This window comes from Sinocyclocheilus rhinocerous, unplaced genomic scaffold (assembly GCF_001515625.1).
Source record: "Sinocyclocheilus rhinocerous isolate Xijiao unplaced genomic scaffold, SAMN03320098_v1.1 scaffold1450, whole genome shotgun sequence".
NCBI classification, from domain to species: domain Eukaryota; kingdom Metazoa; phylum Chordata; class Actinopteri; order Cypriniformes; family Cyprinidae; genus Sinocyclocheilus; species Sinocyclocheilus rhinocerous.
This window is the reverse complement of record NW_015666201.1, coordinates 32961-44100: the sequence shown is the minus strand read 5'-3', so window position 1 is coordinate 44100 and position 11140 is coordinate 32961. Positions and strand designations below refer to the sequence as shown.

Sequence of the window (11140 nt, the reverse complement as noted above, 5' to 3'; positions counted from 1 at the left end):
TATACTCACTTCTTCTGGAGGTGAAGCTGGATGACGAATGATTCGTGCAAACATACAGGTGATTCATTTAGTTAGATCGGGGGGCATTCCGTTGCGTAATCCACTGCGTCTTAAGAGGCTCAGATGTCAGGAGTAAATGACAACTGCTATGTTCATTATTACATCCAACAACAAAACACCTCACTCGCTAAGGAGACATTCTTGTCTACACCTGCTCTGGCGTCGGAACAATGGAGGATTGTTGACAGCTCACTCAGGGCGGGTCTAAGGTAAAACGCCAGTGTCAGTCAACAATCGTGGGAGCGGCCTTGCCCTGTGTGACGTCACACAGCCAAGCATCTGAGAACGGCTTGATTTGAGAAAGTGGTTAAGATTTATGTGAATTATAAATTCATATATATTTTTTATGATATTTTTATCATTATAGGGTGGATGTGTACACACACACAGCCAACACACATTTATGTAAAAGTGAATTTTGCATCCGATGACTCCTTTAACAAAGTATGAAAAACTACTTCTTAATTTAAAAATAAAGACATTCAGAAACATTAGGTAATGTAAAAAAAAAAAAATTAAAAAAAAAATCTAAATTATCACTAAGAAAAAAAAAAAAATGTATTACAAACTGACAAGCCATTTTTCATCTGCTCTTAATCTGGGGCCATTACATTGCACTTTTTCTTTGAGCCAGACAGATGTGCCAGGGCCTACACCTTGTAACTGTCCCTAAATAGCTCACACACATACACACACAGTTTGCAACCATATGAAACATGACTCCCTGCACTGTTGCTTGACGCGGACATTTGGATTCCCACCCCATTCCACAGTGGAATATAGGGCTCTATTTATAGAGCTGGTGGAGCCCGTGGCCCTGAGCTCGGCAGAACGCACTCATTAAATCCGCTTTCCCTAGTACACTTCAACTCAAAGCCCAGCACACGCCAGTGTGTGTGAGAGTGGAAACCGTGCTGGAGAGAGTAAGAGATCTAAGGTAATCAGTGTTAAAAGAAGAAGAAAGTTTAAAGAAATTGGGAACCTGATTCCATCGCATGTGGGATATTTACTGGATCTTGCTAATCTTGTTATGAAGATACACTTTAGCTAAAGCAGCATCTTGAAGGTGACTTTCGACTTATGTGGAACTTTCAGTGGTCACGATCAACTGACAAATACCACAGAACAAGACCTGCGAGGACAAGGTGACTATGCAAAGACTCAAGCTGTAAGGTGTCCTAGAGAGCCATCGACTGGAATTTGGAACTTTATGTAAATAACAGCAATGATTTGAATTTAAAAGTCAATTATCTTATGGTCATTCTATTGCTTTTGCTATAGTTTGCTAGATAGTCTTTTGTCTTCAAGTTCCTCTTCACTCACAGACAGAGAACATCCAGAGTTTTTACTGTAATCCGATCCTACACACTCTCCAGTAATTATAAAGCAGAGCTGGGAAGCAGTAAAGGAGATTTGTCATTAAGGCTGCCTAAATAAAGAGGCAGGAAAAGGGCGAGGTTTGTGGATTGGGCCGTGGAGGTGCAGCGACACTCATCTGATTCATCGAGATCCACCCAAAGCTTTCCATGGACCCCCAAGGAGGCCATTATCTAAACAAGGCAGCAGTACTGTCTGGAGTCGGCGCTGCCCGGATGTGCCAGCTGCTTCTGGGTTGCACCACCATGGCCTTGGTGGCCCACAGTGCAGGCTTCAGCGCCACCTACGGGACCTACTGCATGTTCGTCTGGTGCTTCTGCTTTGCCGTCACACTGGTGGTCTTCACTCTGGACGTGACGAGGCTACACGGGTGTATGCCCATCTCCTGGGACAACTTCACTGTGGCCTTCGCCATGTTGGCCACTCTCATGTACGTCACGGCCTCGATAGTCTACCCCGTCTACTTCCTCAGATCCGAGTGCCCATCCGAGGGCTGCGAGGTGCGCAACTATCGCATCGCCGTCACCGTCTGCTCCAGCGTCTGCTGCTTCGCTTATGGAGCCGAGGTGTTCATCACACGGGCCAAGCCGGGCCACGTGGTTGGCTACATGGCCACCGTGTCTGGGCTGCTCAAGGTGGTCCAAGCCTTCATAGCCTGCATCATCTTCGGCGCTCTGGCCAATGACAGTGAATACAACTGCCACATCCCTACTCAGTACTGCGTGGTGGTCTACAGCCTGTGCTTCGCTGTAACCGTCGTGGTGGTGGCTCTGACCGTCTCGGGGAGAACATCTTCGCTGCGCTTCCCTTTCGACCGCTTTGTGGTCATCTACACCTTCCTGGCTATGCTGCTGTATCTGAGTGCTGCTGTGGTCTGGCCGGTTTTTAGTTTTGATAAGAAGTATGGCACCCCGGGGCGACCAGAAGACTGTCCGAGAGGAAAGTGCCCATGGGACAGCAAGCTGGTGATTGCCGTGTTCACTTGTGCCAACCTGGTGCTGTACTTCACCGATCTGGTTTACTCTCAAAGAATACGATTTGTCTCGCATTCAGCTGCATAAGACCAGCTCATCTCCAGAACGGTGGACATATGAATACTGGAAATGAGGCATAAAAATGTTGTAACATACAGCCATGCCAATAAAATACAGCTGTGTGTATTTGTAGTACTTTAAAAATATTCTGGATTTTTGTAATTTTGTTGATTAGAATGAAAATGTTTAGACTTTCCAACTGCAATTCTAACTCCAATTGATTTTTTCTTTGTGTTACTTAATAAAGTTGTTACTTTGCTTATTAGAATGAAATCAAAGCAATTTTAGACTCTATTCCAATGGAAAATTGACTTCTGTGACAATACCTCTCCGCAATTCATTGACACTGTAAGTCTTAAAGGGATAGTTCACCCAAAAATGTAAATTCTGCCATTGTTTACTCACTTTTATGTCATTTTAAACTGACTTTATTTCTTCTGTAGAACACAAAGGAAGATATTCTGAAAATGCTGTCAGTTTTGGTGATTGTATTGGACAAAAAATGTATATTATGTTCTACAGAAATTCATAGAGTTTGGGGATGATATGAGGGTGAGTAAAAGATGACAGAAATTTAATTTTTTTGGTGAACTATCCCTTTAAGAATGCTTTTTTTTTTTTAAGTTGTTGACAATACCTCTCCGCAATTCATTGACACTGTAAGTCTTAAAGGGATAGTTCACCCAAAAATGTAAATTCTGCCATTGTTTACTCACTTTTATCTCATTTTAAACTGACTTTATTTCTTCTGTAGAACACAAAGGAAGATATTCTGAAAATGCTGTCAGTTTTGGTGATTGTATTGGACAAAAAATTTATATTATGTTCTACAGAAATTCATAGAGTTTGGGGATGATATGAGGGTGAGTAAAAGATGACAGAAATTTCATTTTTTTGGTGAACTATCCCTTTAAGAATGTTTTTTTTTTTTTTAAGTTGTGAATTAGAACAGCTGTTATATGGCTTACTATGAGTACAACTTAAAGTGTAATTTTTATAATTGAAGTATGCATATAATGTTATAGGTTATATGTCACAACATCATCATTATTATTATTATTATTATTATTATTCGATTACTAATACAGTAATGCTTACATTTGGAAATTATAATTTCTAACACAGTATGACTTTGTCAGCTGCTTATCCAAACATGAGAGATCTGTGACCTCTGACTAGGAGAAGAGAATATAGCCTATCACTTGTTTATGTATTGTCCATAAATACTATTTTATTTTATTTTATTTTAGAAAGCAATCTCTGCATATCTGGACAATCTACTCAGACTCCAATAATAGTTTATTATTTTTATTATTTTTTTTTTTTAATAGCATGTGACAATATATTGTTACTTATTTTCAATACATTTAAATAAATCAAAATATGTTGGTAATTAAACTGGATTCTTTTGTGCCCAGATCAGTTTCTTTCTCTTTCTCAACACTTTAAAAAACTAGCAAACAAAAATGACCAGGTACACAAATTAAGACACTTTTCTGTATGAATATGCCCACATGGCAAAAAAAGTGGCCAAAATATATTGAAATGTATGCTATGATGCAAACAGTGAAGCTCAATGATATATAATTTTGAAATAGAAAATATATTTAGTTTCATCCATCATATAGCAAAAGATATTTCTAAATGTATTTCAGGGGGATGAAAAAAATACATTTCAGCAACCTACATTTAGGCTAAACACAAATGTGGATGATCAAAGGTAGATTTAATAATGTTTAATATATTGCAATATTGCAGTTTTTTTCGAGCATTTTAAATTATGTTCCTTGCTGAAGTTTATTCAAATGAGTTATGTGTTCACACGTGTTACACACAACAAATCGAGTTTTTGAATGCATTTTCTTGGACTGAAATATATAGAGGTCAAAGTAGATTTTTTTATATTATATATTTATACATTTAAAATATATCTTCAAAAATATGGCCAAAAATAAATTGGTAGTAAAATGTATTTACATAAATATATTTTGAAACATATGTGAGCAAAAATATATATTTTTAAATATATATAAAAAAAATATTTGGCTTTTTATTTATTTATTTTATTTATTATTATTATTATTATTATTTTTATTTTTTTTGGTAGTATAGGTGTGTGGATAGGTGTTTATAACCAACTCTATTATGAACATTTATAGAAGTTAGTTAATCTGACAACATTTTATTTGGGGTAGTAATAGTCTGTAATATCATTGTGGTAATAGATTATGTTTAGTTTCAACCAAAGACTATAGAATACCTTAAAGGGACTTTGGTTTCAACTGAAAACAACAGATCTATGATAAATTAAATAAAAAAGTTAAACTAGTTAAATATAGGTGGAACAGAGAGCAAGAAAATAGTACTGAGGAATAAATACACATCAATAAAAAGTAAACATATCAAATATAAGGAATCTGGTAAATGTATCAGATAAGCGCATACAGTTTCGCTGTCTTTCTGTTGACACAAGCCCACGTGCTCACGCAACTGGCTTGTCTGACAGCTTAGCTGGCCAATCAAAACGCATGGTGCATCCATGAAGTACAGCGATTGGCTGAGACTCAAGCAGTGCTTTACCGTGATTGGTCAAAGCCTTTTACTCCACTTCAGTAATGGCAGTATAACTAAACGTCCACGTACAACGTGAACACAACAAACAAACGTGAAATAGAGAAAATATAAGTACACCAGCTCTTCGAACGACAATATTTAAGGTACATTTGTTAGGTAACTTTTAAACATTTAGCTTTCGTCTTTTATCTAATTGTCTCTGCTGCATTACTGCTTTTTAATCCAATCAGGAAATAAAGTACACAGCAAGCAGACTCCGTCTTGATATTACCTCATGTTATCAGTTAATTGCCTTTAACTTATTGTTAACTTGTGTGTTTAGTCTGCTGGTGAATGCTTATCGGTGTGATTGTTATTGACAGGTCAAAATGAGCGTTGGATTCATCGGAGCAGGTCAGTTGGCTCACGCGCTGGTGAAGGGCTTCACAGCAGCAGGTAAAGCAGCAGCAGCAGCGCATTACACACAACAACCACTAGAGGAGCCAAAACACTACAACGAGCGAACAATCCAACTCACCCTACTTTATTAAATACTCACCAAACATGCACTGATGCACATTAGTCAAAGTTTTTAAATGTAAAACCAGACTTTATTAAATAAGTACAATTTTGCACATTATATCGAGTAATATAGACACAATAAAGGTAAATAGTAGTAGTAGTAATAATAATAATAATGTTTTTTTTTTTTTTATGTGATCTCCATCTATCCATCTTGGTAGTGGGCAATTGTCAGAGCATTTTGTCAAAACGTTTTTTTTTTTTACCAAAATATTTAATAAAACATCATGCATATAAATAAACACACTTTACCCATTGTTTATGCCAATAAAACGCCAAGGAAAAATGATGTGAAAAAAATCTTTCTCAAAAGCAATATTATGAAAAAAGCGAGGCGTAAAATTAGGAGCAAAATGACATTTATTACATGTGCATGCAAAAGTGTCACTTAAAGGAAAACCTCAGAAAAATGCTAAACAATTCTAATGAAAGAAAAAGCGTGAAATAAAATCATTAAAATATGAAACATTAATGTAATAGTAAAACATATTTTGGCTGTATGGTGACATATAATACTATTTATACAACAGTTCGTTCTAGTTTTTCAATCTGATTGGTTGAGAACCGTGCGATATTGTACTGGTATCGCTACAGGAACGCCCTTTCACAATTTTGTATCACTCTGCTTGTTCTAGCCGGGTCTATGTAATCGTAGAGTACGCTAGTTAATATAAGATGAAACGTCTAGCTTCGCGGTCTCTCTCTCTCTCATTTGGATGCACGCATTGCCGCATTGTTTCTCTTTTATAACCTCATTATTTCTCACTAATAACCTAACTGAAGCAGCACATGCCCTTGATACGAATTCTAAAAGTGACGTATGTTTAACTGTCAACTTGAGCTTTGAATCAGTGGAGGAAGGAAGTAGTTCCGCACAAAAGAGGGTTTTATTAGGCACTCCGTTGTTTCTTGTTTAAATACACGCGTTTCGTCGAACTGTTGTATAAACGCAATATCACTCACGTACTCGAGCGATACTGGCTCTATAGCAGCGGCTGTGATTACCTCTGGCCTCGTGCCTCTGGCCTAATCACAGCCGCTGATATAGAGTCGGTATCGCTCTCGTACTCGAGTGATATTGCTCATATATGCTTGTACCTTTCCTTAAAGATAACATACACCCTAACCTATAATCTTATTCACAATGTTACTATGCACTCTCCTGTCTATCAGGTGTGATCGCCACACACAGGATAACTGCGAGCTCTCCAGACACAGACCTGCCAACTGTCATTGGGCTAAGAGTGAGTGTTTGACCAGCATCTGAGTCATATTAGACTAAACTATATTAGTTTGAAAGCAATATTCAAATACACTTTTGAACATCGTTAATGAGGTACTTTCTCTGTACTTCAGAAAATGGGAGCATACTTCACCACCAGTAATAAAGAGACTGTGAACAAGAGTGATGTTCTGTTCCTTGCGGTCAAGCCACATATCATTCCCTTTGTTTTGGATGAGATCGGGCCAGACATTGAAGACCGTCATCTCATTGTGTCCTGTGCAGCAGGAGTGACGATCAGCTCCATAGAGAAGGTCAGAATATACCTATTCCATGACACATAATTATATAATGATACCAGCCTTTGGTGGTTTGGTAAAACAAAGCATTCAGTTTAGGGGTATGGAGGACCAAAACAAAATAATAAATAGATGAGGAAATGTGAATGATAAATTAATGAAATTATATGCTAAACAAAATAAATGATACATACGTAAATTAACGTATTTTTAATGTATTTATTGTTTACATTTTCTCATTATTTTTTCAGTTTTGGTAAGCACATATGTATTTACACTTCCGGTCAAAAGTTTGAAGTTGGTAAGATTTTTTGAAAGAAGTCTCTTATGCTCACCAAAGCTGCAAAATATTTGATCACAATATTGTGGAATACGGTTACAATTTAAAATAACTATTTTCCATTTTAATATATTTTGAGAAGTAATTTTTTCCTGTGATGTAAAACTTAATTTTCAGCAGCATTACTCCAGCATTTAGTGTTCAGAAATCATTCTAATATGCTGATTTGCTGCTCAAGAAACATTTCTTACTATTATAAATGTTGTGCTGCTTAATATGTCTGTGGAAACCATGATACACTACCACTCAAAAGTTTGGAATAAGTAATTAAATTTTTCTTTTAAATTAATACTTTAATTTAGCAAGGATGCATAAAATAATTTAAAAAAAGAATAGTTTCAAATAAATGCTGTTCTTTTGAACTCTTTATTCATAAAAGAAAAATTCAATTTCTAAAAACATATATTTAATAATAAGATAATATTAAAAACCATTATTAGTAATTGAGCACCAATAATAATTGGTAATAATTGTGCAGCAAATCAGCATATTATAATGATTTCTGAAAGATCATGTGACACTGAAGACTGGAGTAATGATGTCGAAAATTCAGCTTTGCATCACATCAATAAATTACAGTTTAAAATATATTTAAATTAGGGCTGTCAAATAGATTATTCGCGATTAATCACATTCAAAATAGAAGTGTCGAGCTTACATAATATATGATATGTAAACACAATGTGTGTGTGTTTATATATACATAAAAATATATACAGTACACACTCATATATTATGTAAATACAACACTTTTATTTTGGATGCGATTAATCACGATTAATTTAATTTAGAAAACAGCCCTAATTTAAACAAAACAGTTATTTTAAATGCTAATTATATCTTACAATATTACTGTTTAACTGTATTTATGATCAAATCAATGTAGCCTTGGTGAGCATAAGAGACTTCTTTCAAAAACACATCATTCATATATCATATATTCGTATATCATTCATTCATTCACTTATTATTTCATGTTTGATCATTCATAGAATTTGATCATTCATAGAGTATATCAGATTTTTTAAAATAAAATAAAAATAAAGATCAGAGCCTCTACTTTTAAACAAAAAAATCAGTTTTATTCTAGCTTAAAGCATTCTTTTTTTTATCAACACTTGAATATAGGTAGGTTTCATAAAAATGCATAATTTTGAGCAAAAAGGTGAGAAAATCACATTTTTATCAAAAACCACATCTGGGTAATATTCAGTACGATTATCAAAGCATAAATCCAGTAAATCGCTTCTATCAACACCTCCAAAGCTTGCACAGACATATACCACTTCCTGGATCAACATTTTACTCCGTAACATTATGCAGTTTTCATTTATATGCTGCCATTGCTGATGATCGCATTATTTTTCATATGCATCTGTTTACATTAGAGATAACTTGTTTCTCCGTCCTGTTCACGTGTGTTTTTGTTCGGGAGGTTTTGTACTCATTCAGAAGATGTGTAATAGTGCCCCCGAGTGTATAACAGTGAATACACGAAAAGCCGTAAAAACTCGTCTTTGGCGGGGAAGCGTTTTCTTGTAAAAGACGAGATAACTCGTCAATGGCGGGGAAAGAGTTAATTATATGAGCCACACAATATACACACACCTGTGATCACACATCAATTAAATTCTATATAATTTCATAACTTCCTATACTTGTAGAAATTGCTGCAGTACCGCCCAGCTCCTAAAGTAATCCGCTGTATGACGAATACTCCAGTGGTGGTGCGTGAAGGGGCCACGGTGTACGCCACAGGCACCCATGCAGAGGTGGAGGACGGGAAGCTCCTGGAGCAGCTAATGGCCAGTGTGGGCTATTGCACAGAGGTGGAGGAGGACCTGATTGATGCCGTCACTGGCCTTAGTGGCAGCGGCCCAGCCTATGTAAGCGACAACCTAGGATTATAAAGGAGGTTTAAACCAACAGTTGAGCTCCTTGTGGCTTCCTTTGCACATCCACCGCTGACTTAGGAAATCTTTATATATCTTTTTATCTTAGGCATTCCTAGCTGTTGACGCTCTCGCTGATGGAGGGGTGAAGATGGGACTCCCCAGAAGACTGGCTGTGCGACTCGGAGCTCAGGCTCTGCTTGTTAGTTCTTGACAGTCTCTGAAACATTTCTCATCTTGGTAATCTGAGAAATATTTGTGTCTGAGATTTACAGTACTGTGATGCTTTTTGTAAGGGGGCGGCAAAAATGCTCCTGGAGTCCGAGCAACACCCTGGACAGTTAAAAGACAACGTGGCTTCGCCTGGAGGTGCTACGATCCACGCTTTACATGTCATGGAAAGTGGCGGCTTCCGTAGCCTCCTAATCAACGCCGTGGAGGCATCATGCATCAGAACAAGGTACAGCAAAATAAAAAAGAAGTGCTATTAAAACGAAGTCAAAAGAATTGCCGATGATTGATTTTCAGCTAGATGTGTTCATTTATCTTTCTTCATAATTCATCATGTCATAATCCTTGAAAATTACTTGATAAGCATAGTTTTACTCCTTGTGTTCACGTATTTTCTATTAAAAAAGGAAGATGGGGCAGGATATATAAAGTTAGTGTCATTATTCAGTTCAGTTGTTATCCAAAAGTTTCAGTGAAGTCAAATTGATAATAATTCTGAATATTAGTTGTCTTAAACTACTATGTACTTGCGTTAAAACAACATTCGAGTGTTCGTGTTGTATTTGCTGCTATTTTATATGCTATTTCATATGTATTTATTTTATTCTGTGTGTTTATTTATTACGTTATTTAAATCACATTTTTACTTGTTTTAATAAAATTATATTATTTATTAATTTAAAACATTTTTACACTGTTTTTCTCTAAACATTTCTGTGGACCCCCAGCACCCCCTTGCGGCCCTCTGGCCCCCAGTTTGAAAACCCCTGGGGTTAAGGGGTAGTTCTGTGGTCTTCAGTGTAATTACAGTTTTGATTATATGCGGGTAATTTTTAAATGTAAATACAATGAAAATACATGTATGTACACAATAATTACATTGTATCAAATTAATTATTTAAATGTACAGAACAGTTAAAAACACTTACTATAAAGTGGGTTTGTTTATCTTATTAATTGTATTCATACTATCAGACGTCGTCTGGCCACAAAGCTCCCATTTTAAATTTGATGGGCTCTTTAAACAGTTTTGTCTTCCAGATGGACATTGCTCACTCATGCTCACTGTTTTTTAAAATTTTTTTTAGGGAGCTTCAGCACTTAGCTGACCAGGAGAAGATTTCTCCCGCAGCCATAAAGAAGACGACTCTGGACAAGGTGCTCCAGCAGCCGGGTGTGACGGCAGCAGGGGTCGGTGTTAGGACCGGACTCAACCTCTTTAACAGCAGCACCTCCAAACACAAGAAAAACTGAACCTCATCAGCCTCATCTGGTTTACAGTAGAGATGAAACCACTTCAAGAATTGCAGATAAGACACTTAAAATACCAAAACATTTTTTAAATTGTTCTCATAAACTGGTTAGTAAGCTTTTTTTTATAACCTGAACGGTGTGTTTACTTCATTTTCTATATTGTGCTTTTGCCTTATGCTGGTTTGGACCAACTCTAAGCAATAGTTTCTCTTGATATACACTGTGTAGATTTATTAAACTATGTCTGGGCTGACTTGAATGAAATTAAAACATTTATAGTGGGATCTCTAATTTTG

At 36.4% G+C, this 11140-nt stretch overlaps 2 protein-coding genes across 2 annotated transcripts; both read left to right on the top strand.

Annotated features, from left to right (window-relative positions):
* Positions 1–888: 888 nt before the first annotated feature.
* myadml2 (myeloid associated differentiation marker like 2) lies at positions 889–2594 on the top strand. The gene is made up of 2 exons (XM_016543420.1): positions 889–1205; positions 1354–2594. Exon 2 carries the CDS (start codon positions 1587–1589, stop codon positions 2496–2498), a length of 912 nt encoding a protein of 303 aa, XP_016398906.1. The 5' UTR covers positions 889–1205; positions 1354–1586; the 3' UTR covers positions 2499–2594.
* A 2462-nt stretch (positions 2595–5056) lies between these two features.
* Positions 5057–11134, top strand: pycr1a (pyrroline-5-carboxylate reductase 1a). Its single transcript, XM_016543415.1, has 8 exons — positions 5057–5188; positions 5408–5480; positions 6780–6850; positions 6963–7142; positions 9132–9353; positions 9469–9561; positions 9656–9819; positions 10679–11134. The coding sequence occupies exons 2-8, from the start codon at positions 5414–5416 to the stop codon at positions 10842–10844; spliced, it is 963 nt and encodes a 320-aa protein (XP_016398901.1). The 5' UTR covers positions 5057–5188; positions 5408–5413; the 3' UTR covers positions 10845–11134.
* The last annotated feature ends 6 nt before the right edge of the window (positions 11135–11140 follow it).